This window comes from Scophthalmus maximus, chromosome 8 (genome assembly GCF_022379125.1).
Source record: "Scophthalmus maximus strain ysfricsl-2021 chromosome 8, ASM2237912v1, whole genome shotgun sequence".
In the NCBI taxonomy this organism is placed as follows: domain Eukaryota; kingdom Metazoa; phylum Chordata; class Actinopteri; order Pleuronectiformes; family Scophthalmidae; genus Scophthalmus; species Scophthalmus maximus.
In genome coordinates this window covers 2,707,966-2,729,249 of record NC_061522.1, presented here as the reverse complement: position 1 = coordinate 2,729,249, position 21,284 = coordinate 2,707,966, and the positions used below count along the sequence as shown (strand labels likewise).

General features: G+C 46.5%; 1 protein-coding gene across 4 annotated transcripts in view; it reads left to right on the top strand.

Moving 5' to 3' along the window:
* Positions 1-17,451, top strand: part of LOC118312704 (voltage-dependent T-type calcium channel subunit alpha-1I-like) — a 176,677-nt gene extending 159,226 nt beyond the window's left edge. For 3 of the 4 annotated variants that reach the window (XM_035637532.2, XM_047333994.1, XM_047333996.1), the window contains 5 exons: positions 5,176-5,316; positions 8,991-9,125; positions 10,287-10,473; positions 11,872-12,092; positions 13,545-17,451. In XM_035637532.2, the coding sequence (XP_035493425.2) occupies positions 5,176-5,316; positions 8,991-9,125; positions 10,287-10,473; positions 11,872-12,092; positions 13,545-14,213 (1,353 nt within the window). In that variant the 3' untranslated portion in view covers positions 14,214-17,451. The remainder of the gene's footprint in view (positions 1-5,175; positions 5,317-8,990; positions 9,126-10,286; positions 10,474-11,871; positions 12,093-13,544) is intronic. The other variant, XM_047333995.1, reaches the window with a different exon arrangement.
* Positions 17,452-21,284: the final 3,833 nt, after the last annotated feature.

Here is a 21,284-nt window from a genome sequence, read left to right as displayed (position 1 = left end):
TCTAACTAATGACTAACTTAATGAAGGAGACACCTCGTCACTGACGGAGCGACTACCGGCGCGTCGGTCTCCCAGCAGGTTCACGACGGAGCGTTCACTCCTTCAAACTGCGGGTGGTTTATTTGGCGAGTGACAGCGGTAAACTGCAAGTGGGCTCATTAGGAGCGACACGAACGCCGATGAGCAGAAGTCGAGGGAGGTTTGAGTGACAGGCGCGCTTTAACGGCAAAGAGGCAGCTCCGACGGCTGCCCGTCTAATCGCTGTCGTTCGCGTCGTGTTAAATATTCACTGCGTTTGACATTGCTAGGAATATGCACATTAAAAAATATTATCACCATTTCAACAACACGCAGTTTTGTTTTTTTTGTTTTGTCTCAGCAGTCGAAAATTGACAACGTGAACAAATTGAGTAAATGCAGGATAAGTTCAAGTTCAAGTTTAGTTATTTGTCATTCTGCTCATTGGACATGATATAACGAAATACAGTACTCAGGTCTCGGTAATGATAACAACAATATAGCGATATCTGTAGTGAACACATGACACATGATATAAATACATAAAATGACCATAATGCAACTGGGTAACCCTCCAGACACATTCATGTTCCTGTACTGTGGGTTTGTTACTATGAACACATTGCCAATTAGTCAACTCTATATGAATATGTAAAAATATTTGTCAATGCAGCTTTAAGAGTTATATTAATATAATATTTAAAGCTTCTTTCACTGCCTTTAAATTGCAAAAAAAAATGGCACCACACAGTCCAACTTTGTCCAGCGTATTTTAACTGCCAGATTATAATAATAATCAACCGAACAATCTAAATCCGTGTCCGTCATCTTGACTTATCCATCAGGAATCTGATGTCGGACGTGTTGTGGGGATATTGTCTTCTGACACGAACCTCGGCCGGTTTGAAACCGTTGGCCCCGCGGAGCCAATCGACCTAAGTAACCTTTTGTACTTTGGTTTCATACCAAAGGAAGTTAACTCTGTCATCCATCTTGAAGACTGACACCGGATCAATGGCTGAGTGGAGCGGGAGGAGAGACGGAGGCTGACTGCGGACAAGGGAGATTGTGAGAGTCGGTCTCATTGTGCTCAGAGCTCACTGTCCGTCAGCCGGCTGATCACGTCTTTCTATACGCACTTTATTTAGAATCTCTATGTACAGTATTCTGATTAGCCAGCAAGTGGCTTTGTCAAAGCATAAGCAGTTTTTTTCCAAGGAACACTTAGTCAGCGGAAACCAGGATGACAGTCGGTACAAAAAGAAAGATTTGTAGACAACCCGCTGATGTTCCAAAACTAAAGCCTCTCATTGATACTGTCATCAAATATTTGGTTGATCTTCTTGATGAAATTCGTAGGCATATTAAAACCAATTTAAAGGAGACATATTATTAGGTTAGGCTCCTCTTTCTGAAACACTTGTTTTGGTTTTTTTTGGGCTCCTGTCTCTTTAAGAACCCCCTCCCTCCTGCTGAAGCCCAGTCTGCTTTGATTGGCCAGCTGGCTCCTCTTCTCTGTTGTGATTGGTCAGCGCATGTAGGAAGTTCTCTTGCTGTCACTCTACCCGGCTTTGTTGGGGGCGCGTCCGACTAGCCGCTAGCCGTGCTTGATGCACGGAATATCGACCGGACTATTGACGAGCCGTCCGTGATTTCTGTCGGGGAGAGGAGTTCCCTTTGCCGCCGACTTTGGGCTTTTAACTTTGCAGCCCTTTTTACGTACTCGAAGGAAAACTATAAAACACACCAGAGGAAAGGGGAGAAAAAAAGCATAATATGCATAAACAGTACAGTTCTTACCAACCAAGAGCGGTGAGCATACTTACGTACTGTAAGTTCCCTCATATGAAGCGAGCTAATGAAAATTAAAAAATAAAGTGTTGGAGAGCGGAGGGCGAACAAAGCGAGAGAAACACGAAGCTCATTAAAAACAACTCAACTTGTGTCAGTCTTATTACTGTGGAGTCAAAGAATATCCCTTTGTGGGAAACTCATTAGAGTTCCACAGATTATTAACGCTCCCTGTGGAGAAGAAGGTTATTTATTTATTTATTTTTCATGCACAGCTGATAAAGTCGGAGTCAAAATGAGAATTGTGGCACGTTCATACGTGGTATTCATCATTATCTGGAAGTGTCGTTTTAAATCACGACGGAACGATCACTTGTGTGACTCCGTGTCTGCGCAGTATATATCGGCCGTGTGGGGTTCAGGTCAGATCCCAGTGTTGCTGGATGGCAGAAGCCGGATGTGGCAGGGGCCGGATGTGGCAGGGGCCGGATGTGGCAGGGGCCGGATGTGGCAGGGGCCGGATGTGGCAGAGGCCGGATGTGAAAGGGGCCAGATGTGGCAGAGGCCGGATGTGGCAGGGGCCGGATGTGGCAGGGGCCGGATGTGGCAGGGGCCAGATGTGGCAGGGGCCAGATGTGGCAGGGGCCGGATGTGGCAGGGGCCAGATGTGGCAGGTGCCGGATGTGGCAGGGGCCGGATGTGAAAGGGGCCAGATGTGGCAGAAGCCAGATGTGGCAGGGGCCAGAGGTGGCAGGGGCCAGATGTAGCAGCGGCGGTGAATGAAAGAGGGGTCGCGGGCCTCGTTCACCACCACCACCAAGGCCCCCAGCTCAGCCAATCAATCATGGCCGCCTCATGCCCCTCGCTGTGCTTTTCCAGGCACTTGAAGCGAGCACGTCAGGCGGGCGCGGGGGCCGAGGATCTGGCTATCGACTGCGGTCGACCCTCTTCACCGAGCCGGCTCCTCCCATGTGGAGAGAAAGAGAGAGAGAGAGAGAGAGAGAGAGCAGACTCCGGAGGAAGCAATCAGTTTGAAATTCAGACATGCAGAAGAAGTGCGCTGACGAGGGAGAGAGAGAAGAGAAAAAATCAAAAAGGAAAAGCCAACGTCAGAGGCCGCAAAGTAGTTTTGATTTCTCTTTCGCTGGGAGGTTAATCAGTAAAAGAGACAATGTAAGATGAGATGTTGTGGTTTTAAAAAAATGCTTATTCACCATTAATAAGCCTATTATCAGTTATCACTTATTATGGGGACTTAACTGGTCCACCGGGGGTGTGCAGCTCCTCTGAGTCCTTCGTGTGGCTGCAAAGTGAAATACAGCTGATTAGCTACACAAGCAAATTAAACACCTGCTGTTTGGAAAAAATATATATTTGAACAACACACGCTGCCAACTGCGTTTTTATCTCCTTCAACATCAGAAATAAGACCTTATTATACTATAAATGCGTAAATGATCACGCCGCCATGTGTCAGATTCAGTCTGTCCGAGGTTAAAGGGGCAGTAAGCGATTCTAAAGCAACACACGCTTTGTAAAAATCTGCGAATATTTCCTCACCGTCCGTTAGCTGTCGCTTTTGTGTGCAAATCGGGGGGGGGGGGGATGGTGCGGACCGCACCACGCAACACTGCGAGTGCATTTTGTTACATCACTTTCGACACCTTAAGGGACGTGCTAGCGGACGGCGCTGCCAAATCTGCGATTTTTTTGGGCCTCGTGGTTAGCGCGTCGGTCTCCCGTACCCGCCGAAGTCGTGAGTTCGTTTTCTCCAGAATCTCTTACTGCCCCTTTAAGTGAGATTAATTTCCTAAACTATAGTTTTGAGGTAACAATGTGAACAACTAAACTGCAACTGCTGACCTCTAAAATTGTTTTCCTGACTAAAACATGTATATATCTATATATATAGATAGATATATATATATCTATATATCTATATATATATTTATATTTGTACGACGCGGACATTCATCTGTTTCCTCTGGCTCGCCTCGCAGTGGCAGAAATTACCAGCAGCTCCGACAGATTGCGGTTAATTAAGCACAAGGTGTTGAGTCATTACAAGTTCTACACAAAACGACGAAGGCAGGAGAGGAAAAACAACAAGGGTGAAGGGAGGGAACGCAGAGGAGCAGCTGAGACGGTGAGTCAGAAGCTCGCGTTGTCGGCTGTAAAAGATTTTGTACGGCGGCCGAGAAATACGTGGACGTCGGCCACAATGCGAGGGGGCTGAGACGGAGGCAAAAGAAGTAAAAGATGACGGCAAAACCGTGGGACAGGGCTGACTGGAGAAGAATGACGGTGGGGAAAAGCCAACGAGCAGATCCACCGACTGTGGAGCGACTGAGGGGTGGAGGCGGTGGGTGTTTCTGTGGCCGCGTCAGTCGTTGCTTCCGTAATAAAACTCTACAACTTTTTCCTTCCGTTTGTGGAACGACGCTCGTGCTTCTTCAATAACTCGGCGAGAGTCGGCTGAAGAGCTCCACCTACCTGTTCTCGTGTTCGTGACCAATGTGGATTATGGGGGCCGATATCGATATTAGGCAGTGCAAGATTTCCAATACCTCTTCGATAAATGTATTTATTTAAGAGAAAAAAAGTAATCTGTCACTGACTCCTAAAATGTAGTTATCAAACCTTTATGATATTTTATTTTTACCATGGACTAAATGACATATATAGATATATGCAAATATGTAGAAATTGAATTAAGAAAATTAACATAATTTATTCTGCGTAAAATATCAACATGAATGCAAATTTTTTTCTGCATTGTTTATTCTGTACAATAAAAGATTTCAGTGTAAAAGCAATAATTCTTTGTTTCACAGAGTTTACATATATATATATATATATATATATATATATATATATATATATATATATATATATATATATATATACTGTATATATGTTACCAGGATGACCACAATCAACTATTTCAAAACAGAGGACTGAGCTTTCTAAATGATTAATCTAATTTCCTAAAATGTCAAACGGATCCTTGTATCTAAACCTGTAAATATAAAATTGACAACTTATTGTTTTTCGGTAGCATCTATATTGAAAGTTAAAGTTTATATAAATCTAATAATTTATTACTCTGGGGGGAGAAAGTGATGAATTTTATTCCCTTAAATAATGTGTACACATTGTTTTGTACATTCTTCAACAGTAATGAGAAAAAAAAGTTTATTTCAGTCACAACTGTACAATGCGTGTGTGTGTGTGTGTGTGTGTGTGTGTGTGTGTGTGTGTGTGTGTGTGTGTGTGTGTGTGTGTGTGTGTGTGTGTGTGTGTGTGTGCGCGTGTGTGTGTATGTGTGCGTTTATGTGTGCGTGTGCGCGTGCGTGCGTGTCGCAGGAGAGCCAGTGGCTGGACAGTGTGTCTCTGCTGATTAAGGACTCATTGGAAGGCGACATGATCGACAACCTCTCCGGCTCAGTTTTCCACCACTACTGCTCTCACCCCGTCTGCAAGGACTGCAAGAGTCACCCGCAGGAGGTGAGTGGTGGGCACACACACACACACACACACACACACACACACTGATATACATACACACTCATCCCCTCTATCCCAGGTTTGTTGACCCTGTCGTTCGGTCGATACATGTTGGTCTAGAGCCGTCTTTTAACGTTCCCTTATTTCCCATTGAGCACTGGGCTTTCAATATAATATTCACTCATGAATCAGAAGCAGCAGTTACGTGTTTCACTCCTGTTGGATGTTGGTGGTGCTGCACCAGATGTTTATTACTTATTTCTTTGTAGGTATTCATATGACAGAGCGAGAGATCAACTCCAGGCAGCATTCCTGTTCATGCTAATATAAAGTCTACCACTGTGGCTTGTTTGACCCCCAAACCAAAAATAATGCACCTCACATAAATGAAGGTTATTGTTCTGCAACCCCTTTAATCACAGTCTTCTTTGTTGCTGCAGTGATATGGATCCTGATAAACTTTGCACAGAAAGAAAGAAAAACAGCATCTTCAAAGAAAAACAACTTGCAATTTGTCAAGGTTGTGTGAACATTCAAACAAAGTGTCGCCTGGGACTTAGAGACACATATACTGTAATTACAGTCAATGCACAAACCTTTAAATAACCGCCGCTGCATTCGTGTTCTGAAAAGTACATTTCTCCCAGATGAACTATCAAAGAAACATAACAGGCCCCGGGTACGTCCTCAACAAAAGCTACAACTAAATATTTAATAACTGAAGCTGCAAACAGATTATACAGGTTTTTTAACCTGAGTCTCTTCACTAATTGAGGCGTCTGGTTGGTTGTTCGCCCACCGGCACATCCTCGACGCCTGGCTGCGCTGTTTGTGCTCGGCCATGGACGCGCCGCGGACCACATTGAGTTTCTGGTCACACCGCGAGTGGGAAGCTGCGGATCGATCTGTCGACTGTGCCTCCTCCAGTCGTCACCTTTCCTCGGCGCCCGAGTGGAAGGTAGCAGCGGTGAGAACTGCATTGTGGGGGAAACAGTTCCTCGGAGCACTTTGCCAAAATGTGGTTCCGACCAAAAGAGGTGGTTGTCTGTCCAGATCAAACTGTTAAAAAACAGCTGGGTTGCTGTTGCGTCTGCAGGGAGTTTCAATTATTCTTTTATTTCCCTGACCCTTCTTTTTTTGGCTCATGGCTGAATGTTGTAATTTCTTGTGGTTGGATCTTGGCCATGCGAGGAGAGCAGCTGTTATACATTTTATATATTTTAGCATCATACATGTAGCATACATATGTACGGTACATATAATACTTGAATGCTAACATATACAGTACATAGTAAATCATTTTTTTTACAGGTATGTGTGAACCGCGGTTCGGTTCGTTAGCAGCGTGAAGACACTTGTTTGGGGGGTTGCTTCGGACATTTGGACCAATCACAGGAAGCTGTAAAGTGGCAACGTGAAACCAAAACTCACCCGGTCAAATATTGGCAATGTAACGAAAACACAAGCGTTGGTTCGGACCGCGGGATCTGACATTCAAGTGTGAAAACGGCCTAATACAGAATCGTGGGCGCCTACTGTAAATACTGTACATGGCTGTACTATATCACGTTGGCCATTCTTCACATGCCCTCGGCTGCGTCCGTGTCCCCTGGTCAATGTGAAATCAAACATCTCAGCGAATCCACAATCCTCCATCTCCCCAGGTTTGTTTGTTATTAGACTCGTTTATATATTTGCGTTTCTGTCCCCAGACGCGCTGTAAATAATCCTACACACGTTTCATCGCTGTAAGATTCATTGCCTCTGTTTATTTAATAACACACACACACACACACACACACACACGAACGTCTTGTTTTTCTTGTATTTGAGAAATGTAATACTCCTTCTGTATTCTGAAATACATCATTCAACTAAATGATCAAAAATAGTATGAATACAAATGTCCAAACTACTGCGAGTTTGCTGCTAAAGTCTTTCTGGGTGAGAGGAATATGACCGTGATGGTCCTTGTAATAGATTCGCAGTTCAGCACTGAATGTTCTCAGTGCTCTGTAATCAGGACTCCGTGTTCTAATGGTGTTTTCATAGCTGTGGTCAAAAAACGACTTTCATCCACAGTTTCCATCATGACGATATTGACGGACTAGTTGACCAAATCACCTTTATTTTATCGCTCCAAGTTGGAAAAGAAAGATCAAGTTTCATAAATAAAAAATTATATTTTATCAATATCGCCCTAAATCACTCCATCCTGAATAAAATCTGGTACAGTTAATACCCAGATCTACTGCTATTTACCGTAAAGATAGAGACAGCGCTATCGCATATCGGAGGACTCATCTGCAAAAGAATTCCGATCGTATTAATTTCTGTGGCCGGTCACACGTCGCCACGAAGAAATGATTTACACTCCCGACCTGTTTTCTTCTCACACGCGTGACGCGAACGCATCAGTCACTCATAAGAAGTAAAAACCAAATCCCGCTGATGCATGTGCTGATTGCATATTGTGCATATTGTGCGTGTGTGTGCGTGTTTGTGTATGTGTGCGTGTGTGTGTGTGTGTGTGTGTGTGTGTGTGTGTGCGTGCGTGTGTGTGTGTGCGTGTATGTGTGCGTGCGCGTGTGTGTGTGTGTGTGCGTGCGTGTGTGTGTGCGTGTGTGTGTGCGTGTGTGTGTGCATGTGTGTGTGTTTACTCCTTTCTCCCTCTGAGCAAATCAGAAGGTGCCGACGCGCTCGCACGAATGCAAATATGCTCGAGCGCAATGTGGCCTTTCATATTTTTTCTTCTTATTCTTTGTTCCTTTTTTCCCCTCAATATCAAAGGTGTGCTCCATATTGGAGCCCGACCGATGATATTGGCCGATACGAACCTTTTCACAGACGTATCGTATATCATGCGCTTATGTTTACAGATACAAAATCTTTTATTGTACAACGCAGGAAAAAAATTAGCATTTTACGTACAATAAATGATTTTTTTTCTTGATTCTAGCTCTATAGATTTGGTTGTGTTTGTGTTTTCTTTTTATTCACAGTTATTAATGATAAATGTTTATGGTTAAACTAAAACATCAAGCCTCAGTTAAATTCTGTGTCATAAAGGTTTGGTAACATCATTGAAATATTAAAAAATATCGGCCATCGGCCCCCAAACATCCACATCGGTTCATATGTATTTAGTCTTCTTTCCCAGGTGGAGAATGTTGGTGATTTTATAATTAATCTTCAAATCTTCAAGATAACGAATCTGTATTTATCTGTTATATATATTATAAATATTTAGGCCTAGGCTGAGCCTAGTCCCAGACTCACATCGACTTGCACAGAATTGTCTTTAAACAGTCGTGGATGTGGCACGTTCTGAATTAAACTAAGCTGATTGCAGGAGGGAGGATTACTCGACCCGCCCCTGGGACTAAATTGAAGTGTTAATTAATCCTTTGAGGAGGCAGGTTTTAACTTCTGCTCAGCGATTGTTTGTGAGGGGGCATGGACGTCATGAAGTATCTGAATGAACGACCAACGCGCGCTGGTCGCGAGTCCAGCGGTCGATTCACTGTGGTCACATAAGTTTTCGAGACCTCTTTCACGTGTACAAATCCAAATAGAGGAGAGGCAGACAATATCGCCCACTTCCTGTTGACAACTCCCATCTCCTGTGGATGTCACCCTGACTTGACTTGTTTCTCTGCGCGTCCGCGCGACAGATCCGATTGGCCGAGGTGGAGCAGGCGTCTCTCATGTCGGAGCAGCTGTCCGACAAGTCGTCGTCTCCGGCGCTGCCCGATGACCTCAGCCTCGACGAGCACAGCAGCTACCAGCTGCTGGTCAGGGAGAGCCAGGTACACAAACACACACACACACACACACACACACACACACACACACACACACACAGCATGCTCATGTCAAGAGCACAGAGGGATGCAGCTGTTTTAATCAGGCAGGTAAAGCATGTAAATAGTAATTAATGATGATTAGTAGCTGTGTGTGTGTGTGTGTGTGTGTGTGTGTGTGTGTGTGTGTGTGTGTGTGTGTGTCTGTGTGTGTGTGTGTGTGTGTGTGTGTGTGTGTGTGTGTTTTCTGAAAAAGTAGGCTCGTTTTTATATTCTAGTGTGGACTTTAATGTGAATGCACACTAACCCACGGTCCCGAAGGCAGCGACTGCTTTTGTAAGAATTCCGTCAAGGTTGGGGGCCGGGACTGCAACTAACAATTATTTTCATTAATCGATGAATCTGACGATCATTTTCTTGACTAATCAAAGAACCCAGAAAAATGTTCAGAACATATTCACATTTAAGAAGCTGAAATTTGGAGGATTTGGATCGATTACTAATCGATTAATCGATTAACTGTTGCAGCTCTAGTTAGGGGTCGAATTTGGGAGAAGGTTCGTCATTTAAACGTGAGAGCAAATCAAAAAAGATTATGAAGCTGTTATTTTTAAAGGGGCAGTAAGTGAACCCGCAGCTCGGGTACGGGACACGGACGTAGTGTTCAATTTACAGACCAAGTGCTATGTTTGTGTGTGCGTGCGTGCGCACCACTTTCATATCTCCATCTTCCCGCGATGGCTCGGCTCCCAGCGGTTCCACCTGGCCCGTTTCATCGCTGCCGTTATTGAGGGGGCCTGTTCATTTGATCCAGTTTACAACCGACGACGACGACAACAACATCAGCAGCAGCAGCCGCCGAGCAATCTGGAGCTTTGAAGGCCGCCGTCACTTTCTTTCTACCACATCCAATTTTAATCAGAGCCGTGTTGATGGATAAAGGAGGGGGACATGAAAAGGGAGCTTTTTCTTTTTGAAATTGGAAACAAATTGTACTCAGATTTCTATTACGACAAGAGGAAATGAAAGGCTTCGCCCTCGTATCGCTCTCGCTCCGGTGAACATCGGTTGCACCTGCAGACGTTATGCTTATTCTTCCTCCGTGTCGTTGTCTCTCCCGACTCTTCACCCGCTTCCCTCTATCTTCTTTCCATCTCGCTCTGTCAGATCGGCAGCAGTGACTCCCACAGTTCAGAGGAGACGCCCACACACCAGGTGGGCTACAGGGGGCTTCGTCCGTCCAGCTCAGGGAGCGAGGACGGCGTCCAGGAGCTGTTGGAGGTGGGCGTCCATCCCCGGTTGAGTCCTCCATCGCTGGAGCAGCAAAGCCCGGCACGCTGCACAGGTGACAGAGGTCAGTGGTCAAAATGGCAGCTCACAAACCAACGGGCTGCCGCTTGTTCAACACCAGTGGAATGTGGCACATCCTATGATAATCCCTCTCAGGGTTACCTTTCCTGAGCGATCCTTATTATCGTAACCAGGGTTCTCTGTGACCCTCGTCGGTGTTTAACCCCAACCATGTCATTAAGACACACGACTTTGACATGACATTGATAGTATCGTTTAAACGAGCGGAGGCTCGTCTCTGTGTGTAGAAGCAGGCACACGGGGACGTGTGTCATATTACACACAGTTGATTGGCTTCCACAGCAATTAAAGCAAAGTGATAGATGAGGCCCAGCAGCGAGGCCGACGCATGTTGATGAATGACGTGATGGCATTGCTGATGACTCCCCCACCCCCCCAATAACACGGTTGTCATCACGGGAACAGATGGAGCACCACGAGGCGAAGTCAATTCACGGGGACTGTTTGACAACGCAACAACTGTGTGTGAGCGATGAAGACAGGATGTCACTGAAGACGAGAAAGAGCTGTCAACATGGCGTGTTTACCGTCACTTTACTCTTCATCTCAGAGCCCCATATAAAAGATCTAGTTGCTCTGACGTTCACCTTTTGTGTCTCTAAAAAATACTTATATGTAGGTTATGTTGGCACTTAAATCATTCGTGCTGTTGTTAACATTGTTTTCATATTGTAATTAATAATTCAGTTGGTTCAGCAAACACTGGAGGTCTTACTGGGAGCCACAGACTTTCACTATAAGATGATCCCTCATCGTCTGGAGTGAAGCCATGAAGTTATTTCACAAATGATGAGGAACATTTTTAACCTAAAAGCAATTGTAAGGCATACAGGCATATATGCATATATGTATATATGTATATTGCTATGACGCGTGAAGGAATTTAAATTTTGGTGATTATACCACCTTATATACTACCTTATACTACCTTTAAGTGGGAAAAGTCAACTTTTAGTTGCATCTCAAATGTGTTAAATTAATCTCAAAGACTGTCCCTTGATTCTTATCTAGAGATGTAGTGTTAAAGGAATATGTGCCAAGATATTAAATTAGGTTCTCTCTTTTGACTTGTTCCACAATAACCAAAGATCTTTTTTTCCTCATATAGCCGGGGAAATCATAGGCATCCAATTATTATGCCTAAAATTCAATTCACAAGATTATCCACTGGGCTGCCATCATCAGTCGAAGCAGACATCTAGATTTTTATGTCATCCGCGTAGGAGTGGTGACTGATTCCATTTTTGCACATGACAGAACCCTAATAGCTGTAGGAATCAAAAGGGACCCAGGATCGAACCTTGGGGCACACCACAAGAAATACTGCACGCTGAACTTATTTACACCCACAAAACTGTACGACACTATAACTTCTTTCCAGATGGTGATGGAGAAAGTCGCAGTGGAGGCGGAGGTGGAGGCGAGTCCTCGCCCGTCTTCCATCTACCGGCGGATTTCTTCCACCCGGCTGCGGCGGCTCATCCAGGCAGTCCCGGGAACGGTGTCAACCCAGGGGACAGGGGGCCGTCGACGTTGGCCTCCCCGGCCTCCTGGGCCTCCCTCCGCTCACCCGCAGCCAACAGCAGGCCCCTGAGCTCCCAGGTATTAGCGACAGATGGGTGGATTTGTGTGTTTTCGATGGTTGGATGGACGGATGAATGGAAAATCCTGCCATCGGTATCTCGGCGCGGCACCTCAGAGACGAGACGGAGCAGTGTAAACAGACGATTCCTGGGAGAACGTTCAGTGAACCAGAGTTGTCATGCATCATCACACATCAGGCAGTCAGATGGGATTTGCCAAATGAGGTATAATGTGGAGCGGGAAGCTTGATACGGTAACCTGCCGCAATTTATAGCTACACGTGACAGAGGCACCAAAGACTGTCATCCTTATAGGTTCAAAAGTATTTCATGACAGTTTGCCAACAGTGAAATGAGGTTCACCACGCTTTGGTGACAGAAAACTCGAGAATGTCTTCAGTGGCTGATCAGATCTCGTCCACTTTCATTGATGTCCCACCGTGGTGTGAAATTGTTCAGTTATAATAAACGCCAGAAACTCAACAGCATTGATATTCTCCCCCGTTCTCCTCCCCTCTGTTGGCATGAAACAAACCAGAATGAAAAGGCCCTTATTTTAGTTTCTTGTTCCCGCGTCACCATGGAGACGGATTTTCTCTTTCCGTCTCCTCTACCTGTTTGGTTTGTTGAGCGCGGCTCGTGCCCGAGTGCCTCTGTGATCCTCAGCTGCTACAGTAATGCTCTGCGGCACTCGGCTAATTAGCCCGGCCATCCCCCCGAGCCCGATACCGACTCTGTGCACATTGTTGTTCCTGGCCCTTCGCGCTCTTCTCGTGTCGCCTCCTCTCCCGTTCCCTTTATCGCTTTGTGTCTTTCACCGGAGCTCTTTCTCTCCGCGCCTCGTCCCTCTGTCCTTCTACCTTGTTCTGGTTAATCCCTCCATCCCTCCCTCTTTCATTATCTTCCACCCTAACCCCTCGTGGTCTTGTGTTCTGAGGGCATGGCGTGTAACAGGGCCAGCGTGAGCAGTAGTGATTAACGCCCTCCCGCCCCATGTGAATGAAACAGATACACACGACACAATGGGTGGGTTGCAGCCGCGAGGACGCAATTCTGTCGCAGCCGAACTTTAAACCCTTGCTTTAAACTAAGCAGTTTGTATTTTTAAATCGTTCCTTTTTTTTTAATCTATAAGCCACGATTAAAATGACTTCACCAGTGGCTGCGTTGATGGAGCAAATTGAGCTCAGTCAATGAAAAAGGAAACAAGGACGATTTTTGTTAATTGGGAGAAAATGAAGTGAAATCAAAAGCTTCCTCTGTTTTCTTCTGTATCAACTTTGGTTTAAATGATCAAACTGAAATCACTAGTCCTGATTACCGTTGAACCTGGTTCAATTACTTTAAATGATGTTTAGCTGAACTCTTCTCCGCTCAGAATTTTAAATTCCCTGTGGCTGCAACCCACAGTCCTCTCTTCTGATTGCCTCTTTCCTTTCCTTTCCCCCGCCTCCCTCCCTCTCGTGTGCAGCACCCGTCCCACAGCGACTCCTCCCTGGCCACGGGCAGCTCAGAGGGCAGTCTGCAGACCACTCTGGAGGAGGGTCTCAGCTTCAGCGCCTCGCCGCCGCGGGGTCTGGATCTCGCCGCGCCCCTCCCCGGCCACCGCTCACATCCCCCGGCACCGGTCGCGGCGGACCAGGGCGACCTTTCACTAAAGAGACGCGGCACCACGTTGACTCTCAAAGCCACCAGGGGGCACCAGAGGAGCCAGAGCAGCAGCGGCGGCGGCGGCGGCAGCACCAGCCCCGGCTGTCCCCGGCAGGACTCCGTGGACCCCTCGGACGAGGACGTGGGCACGGGGGCGGGGACGGGCGGGGACGGCTGCCGTCAGACCTTTGACAGCGAACAATTGTCGGAAACACTGAACAGCCTCTCGCTGACGTCGCTGCTCACCCCGCGCCCTCTCACGCCCCCGCTGGTGAAGAAGTGTAACAGCACGGGCTCTCTGGACCAAACCAATGTATCCGGCCGGAGTAAAGTGGGACGCCACGTGTGCGGCGTGGATGCCCACGGTTACCTGTCCAACCCCTGGACAGAAGGAAGGGCGAGGGGCGAGGAGGAGGACAGTGATATCACAGGCTTCAGCGTGGAAAGCGGCGGCCGACCCGCAGACACAACCTTGAGGAAAAATAGATGAAACTCTGCAGCGGAACTCTTTATCCATTCGCATCGCTGGACCTTCTGGACCTTCTGGACCTCAGGAGCAGAACGGAGAGAGACTTTTAATGCTCGTCCCGTGTGAACCCAATTCCAAAGTTCTCTCTCGTCTTTGAGTCGTCTGTTCTCTCTCTCCGGCTGCTCGGGAACAGCTGTCACTTCCCCCCAAAAAACGACAGCCTCTGCTGAGTTTCGGCCCCCCCTCCCTTTCCCCACAGGATCTGTGGTTCCTGTTGAGAGGACTTGACAATAATGACAAGGGGCTTAGGGCCTGGGCGGTCCTGGGCTTTACAGTTGAGCCATGCTGAAACACAGATTATTCAGAAAGCCATGAGAGAGAGAGACAGGACTGAAAACTCCCCGGTGATTGATGAACATTACTAACGGTGATGTCATTCGGGTGAAACTGCTAAAAAAATGTACATTTCCTCTAAGGAACAGGGCTTGCTTGACCCCACGTGCCGTCAACCTTTGTGCAAAAACAGTCTTGTCAATATTGAAAAGATGGCCGACCCTGGTGCCTCTGAGGACGAACTGAACTTTGTACAGGTGTTTTTCCGTCTGTCTGTTTGTTTGTCTGTCACGTCCATCTCTAACGGTAGCATCGACCGACCTTTCGTCCTCTTTGAGCAGATCCGACGGGTGACAGAAGACTGACCGGTTGTATGATTTCTGTGTTCTTTTTTTTCCAACTTCCATGTATTGAAGTTGTGCGAATGTAGACGTGTGTGTCTCAGTTCGTGTGGGAGAGGGAGACGGTCTGGACATCTTTGAACAGAAGGACAGGTTGAGTGAAACGTGTGGGTTGCTGGTGGCCGCGTTGGCCACAACCCCATGAAAGGGCTAAAATGTGTCGAGTGCAGACCTGGGCCAAATCGGCAAATAGTCTTTTGCTATGTAGTTTTCAGTGTTTCAACAAAATCCGCGTCTTTTAAAGAAAAAAAAAAAAGGGTGCATTCATTATTTTTAAAGACTTTTTCCGATGCTAATCATATAAACAGAGATGATAAACAGATTATACTGTTTTCCGTCGCGCTCCCCGCGGAGTTCAGCCACCGGGTGATTTGAATTCCCTCGCGCGAGTGACGTGAATCACCACCCGAGGATATCCGCCCGTTCTCTGTCAGACGCGGACGTCGGGAGGATCTCGACGGCGATTTGCGTCCGTGTCATCGCATCGCGCAAATATTTCCTGAAGCGAACGGCGGGCATCTCGTGCCATTGCGTTTGTCCCGTTGCGGTATTCGCGTTGCCGACCGACGACCTTGCGTTGACTTTGCATGTACTCTCGCTGCCCGGAAAATTTGACTTGCGTTTTGGTGTGAGGGCGCCATCGTGCTGTGATCGCGCCAATTGCAAAGCGATTTGTTTTGGAGTCATTGACCTCGGCCGCACGCGGATGTCCGCCCGTTCTTCCCTCCACCACATGTAGTGTAGCGGCTCAAAGATTCTATTGCAAATGTTCTTGTTATTAAGCTATTTCTGTTAGTAAACTGTCGACATTATAACTGATCAGTCATCGCTGCGGCCATGCTGATTCCTCAGTAGATCCTCACCTTTTCCCAACTTGTTTCCGTTCGGCTACAGACCAACGCTGCGCCGTCATATTCAACTCAAAGAGAACTGCAGAGGCCAACACTCAGGGGAGTAATGGCTAAGGAAACGGATCCGGTGTGAGCTGTTTGGGTAAATGCAGCTCACGTTAGCTCTGTCACCTGTTCAAGACGTTCAACCTGCGCACAAAGGCGAGAGCCAAAAGAAACTAGACCTAGTCCAAGAACTACATCCTCCCAACAACACGTTTGTAGAGTCGATGAGAGTAAATCCTATTGACTGCTTTGGTCTTAGCTAACCGAACCGAAACAAAATGGCAACCGATTTGGAAAGTTTCACCAATTAGTGGACGGGGTTCTTTGGGAATTCGGCGCACGCTGGATGACACCCGACCGCCGTCGTTTACTTGAGCAGCTCTTAATATGCGTTTAAACGTCACGCTAGCTAACTATGGGAAACGCCGCTAAAGGCCCTCGTGGGGTCACTTCCTGTGTCCCGACTTACCGGCGACATGACAAGATGGGACTTTACAGGTTTTGGTTTTTTTTCGCTTTTAAAACCCCAAAAATGAGCGTTTGACTCGGGTCTGCTCGAGTGTAGCAAGATGTACAGAGAATGACCCGCTGCAGTGTGGACCACGTGGGCTGTCACTCCACGCTTGGAACACTTTGTCAGACATTTTTTGACAAAAAATGGAACGACCCAGCATAAATCGCGTCGCACCTCATCTCTTGAAAACCCATGGCAGGGAGACGCATCATAAAGCGTAATACATACGGTTCACACACGTTGTCACCGCGCAGGACGTGTCCGTAGCCGTTTGAGACGCGGCAGGCGAAGACCCCGGTGTTTGTCCCTTCCTCGGCTTTGTCTGCGTCCCTCCTGCTTATTCTCGTTCAATTGTATTATCTCTCTTCCACGGGGAAGCCGGAGTATTAAATGACTGTCGACCGCCCCCGCCCCCTTCCTCTAATCGAGATATGCAATATGCTACAGTAGATGTACAGTTAGACGTGTGAGACTCGTATAGATAGGCAATACGGTGAGAGAAGATTATATTTATGAGTTCATGTATTAGAATGAAATAATGTCACAGAGATTCAAAAGGTCACTGAGAGGACGATGATGGTGATGATGGTGATGATGGTGATGATGATGATGATGATGATGGTGATGATGGTGATGATGATGTATTCATGTATTCCAGAGTGTCGGAGTGTGTGTTCTCTCTCTTTTCACCCTCCATCTCCCCAGCCTGATTTTTCGTTCTCCAAAAATGCATGTGGGTTTTTCTGTCCCCCCCCCTCCTTCCCCTGTTTTCTCAATGTCCTTCGAGTGTCATATAAAAGTGAGATAGATTTTCAACAGCCACTGACTCTGGACGGTTGTTTTTTTTTCCAACTGAAGTTTGGTTCATTTTTCTGTCCTTCACGCTTGTGTCAAAGGTCAGTGTTGGTTTCAATTCCTTCTTTCTTCACACACAAAAAGCCCAACCTTATTGTTTTTACAAACCTTTGGCTCGACGAGATGCAAAACACCTGAAACTGTTGCCAGCGACATGCCGTATTTTGTTTGCATTTAATTAAGCTGAATGAATAATTCAGCCTGTGGCTTTAACTTCGTTCATTTTTCATGCATTGATTCATTAAATATACTGCAACTCAGTGTCGTCTGTCTACCTTAGAGCCACATGGAGCTTGAGCCTCAGCTAACTGGGTCCTTTAGAGCTCCTTGGGAAGAAAATCACAAACCAATCAAAGACCTTTTAAAATACATAGAATTTAATGTTGTTGTTTTGTTTCTTTACACTGCTTCTTTCCTTTATACTGTTGTTTATTTTCCTGTTTTGCAGTGTGACCTATTGGTCAGACTCTGATCAGCCAATGGTGCGTTCACAGCAAACCCGTCGCGAAAAAAGCCAATTAGCGCTTCAACCGGCATTGCTGACGCTCGCGTACGTAAGAGGAGCTGTGGCGGCGTCCTTCTTTGTCTTTTTTCATTTTTATAGTTTATTTCCGGCTAGCAAATGAAGCGGCGCAGTCCTTCTGCTCTGCAGCTCCTATTGTCGCAGAAGCAACGGAGGGGGTCTTGACAGAAGTGGTGATCCTCCAAGACAAAGACGAGATGCAGAAGGTAAACGGACGGCTTGGACCTCGGCACAGCGCGTCATGTTGTGTACCTCCCCGTCCCATAAGATGCAAAGCATTTCCTTCAGTCGGCAGAGGTTCCTGCACCAACGTTGCTTCCGCTACTTGTTGTTGTCGATCCCGACCCAGTGGCTCAGTCTGTGGATGTCACTGCGAGCGGCAGTGCTACTGTCGGAGGAGCTCTGTCATCTTACCCCTGCACTCGGTTACTGATTGTGTGGATGTGGTGGAATAAGGTCAAAATACAGACCTTTTTTTTTTTACGATTCCTGCACCAGAGAGCGAGACAACACACACTTTGAATACATGATATGAGAAGATGCTCAGGAATCCACTCGCTCCCTTCCATCCCCTCCTCGTCCTCTCTGACCTTCACCCGGGTCCGGGGCCCGTTGCGGCGACGAGCCGCCAACTCCGAAAGAAATGTCATTGGGGGAAATATATTTGACACTATCACGTGAAAATAATAATTCAAACTCTATTTTCTGCTCATTTTGCAAAAGCCCCGGAAACGTCTCTGCCGAATCCTCCCGGCGACATGTGGCACCGACACGTTTACACATGTATGGAGATTAATATGAGCCAGGCCTGCAAATTAATGAGTGTATCGACGGCAGTCACAGACACACACACGGTGGCGGACTTCAGTCTGAACACATGGCTGCATTCAAACACGGAGCCCCGGGGGCAGAAATGAGCCGCGCTCGCCCGTCCCTCGCCCGTCCCTCTGCTGCCTGTGTGTTGTGTCGCCTTCCACTCGGCCGTCAATACGAACAGCAGAACGCACTTTAATTACATTTCTGCTCCGTGCTTCAAAGTTACTCGCTCGACACGGAATCTGTTCTCGGGGAACGTCTGGAGCCCTGATGTCAAAAGTCAACAGAACTCGGTCCAACGTCCGCTGGCTAGTTTTCTAATGACTCATTTCACGGGGTTGAAATAGTTCAGCGCCAGTGATTCCAATGTGATTCCAGACTCTTTTGACAGTGTCTGTTTCATCTTTCAGCCAATATTTGAGTAATGGAATAGCAAGTGGCACCGTTGGTTTGTGAGCGGCCATTTTGAAGCCTCCAGTTTAGCAATTTTGACAAGTGCCATCTTGATTTTTCTGCAAACAGACGTGGGGGGGGGGTCTGACTGAGAGGCTCGCCCACCTACACCTGCAGCCACCTGTTGGACGGTACCAGCTGTCAGTCAGTCTGTCTCCACGCCACAACGTACACGGTGCTTTATTGTCAATTTTCCTCTAAATGAGATCATAATGTACAAAATGAGTCATCATACTGTGTTGAAGAAGACTTGAAACTAGAGATTGAACCATAAACTCCTCAGGAAAAGGTTTAACTGATGTTTTAAATCAAGTGGGAGGTAGAGTCACTTCCTCATAGACTTCTATTGAAACAACCAGTAGAGTCGCCCTCTGCTGGTGATTACAGAGAACACAGGCTTCACGCACTTAAGTATTGGCTTCATTTCCCGGACCCAGTGACTACGTCCATCTTTGTATACGAGTATCTGAATGAAAATGACTTTTGTCAGACGTCTTTTGCAAAATGCAAATGTACCGTGACGGTATGGAACACGTAGGTCTGGCAGAGCACAGCATCTTTTTGGATTTGGTTGATTTTTAAAGTAACACGACGTGAACCGCCAATACCGACGCAGCGCGATGGCGATCAGCACTGAGCGGTGAGTCGACGCGACGGACTCTGGTGAAGCGGCCGAACACTTCTCCGCTCGCAGGACGAGAGGCGACTGTTCGATCTCCGACTGAGGAAATTCACTCGCCCTGCCGGCGAAACTCCGCTCACGTTAATGGAGAGTAATGTTGTACACACACAAACACAAAACACACACTTGAATCTGTACCAAACCTCCCACCTGAGACTCCACACACACACGGACACACATGCACACACACACACACACACCTGGCCATCTATACTCTAATCAAAGGTGTATTAACATGTCCAAACCCATCCAGCAGACTAACGAGATCCTGATCAATTGAATGTGACTGTGCAGCGGTCGGACGCCTGAGAGCAACAGAAGTCGGGACGGGAGGACGGATGGAGAGACGGAGAGACGGATGGAGAGACGGAGAGACGGATGGAGAGACGGAGAGACGGATGGAGAGACGGAGAGACGGATGGAGAGACGGATGGAGAGACGGAGAGACGGATGGAGAGACGGATGGAGAGACGGATGGAGAGACGGAGAGACGGATGGAGAGACGGAGAGACGGCCGATCGATGAAGAGGCAGGTGAAATGTGCTCCTATAAAATTCCAAATGAGGTGAACGAGGGATCAGTGGCTCAGTTGATAAACGACCCCATAAATGGATGGATATGAAATGGGTGCAGTGGTGCACAGTGGTGATTAAACTCAAACTTCTGGATCCATAATAAATATCTGGAATACAGAAAATACAAAAAATTGCCAGCGCATTATTTTCAGGACTGCCTGTATAAAAGTAATTATTGATTGTGTTAATATTTTGTATGGAATATGATATTTACAGTGATGGATACAGAGGAAACTCTACTCGAGGGTCGACAGTAAGAAAATAAAAAAACTGCATAGGTAGGTTTGTCAGCGCAGTTATGATTTTAATATTCTCTTGTTTTATTTTCAATTGAAGAGATCAGTGCCCTTTTGGTCACTGCCATTCAAAATAAGCAACGAAGATGAAATATACGGCATTTTAATAACTATCTTGTTTGACAGTATGGTCATTTTCTCTCTGTATGTTAGTTTTATTAGTTTGAGTCTGTCATTTCCCACAGTGGACTACAGGAAGTGAGGAATGCGTGTCTCAGCTTGTTGCTTTTTTCTATCTTTAGTCATTCATTTTTTTGTTGTCGTTATCAAAAATACGTCTACAAAAAGCAAGACACATCATATTTGATATTTTGTTGCAAGGTTTGTCACCAGTTTAAAGCGATGACAACTCAAAAATTTTGAGGGAAAAAAAAATAATATTTCAGCAGCTGTGAGTTTGCTGCCATTTCCCATTTGGCAAGAAGAAGAAAAATAAGATGAATTGATATTTTCTTTGAATTGTGTCGGAGTCGGGGAAAAAAACCAAAGACTGTCGCACATCCAGAGTCTGAACAGAGCCGGAGAGAGAGAGCAGATGTCGGCCAGCTGTGGTGTGTGTGTGTGTGTGTGTGTGTGTGTGTGTGTGTGTGTGTTTGTGTGTGTGTGTGTGTGTGTGTGTGTGTGTGTGTGTCGTCCAGGTAATATATTATTAAAGCCGTTGTACCTGTTACTTGTGGACAGGGCCACATGCTGTGAACATCAGCGCCTCCTAATTGGAAACTTTAACAAGGAAATGTTCAATTAGATG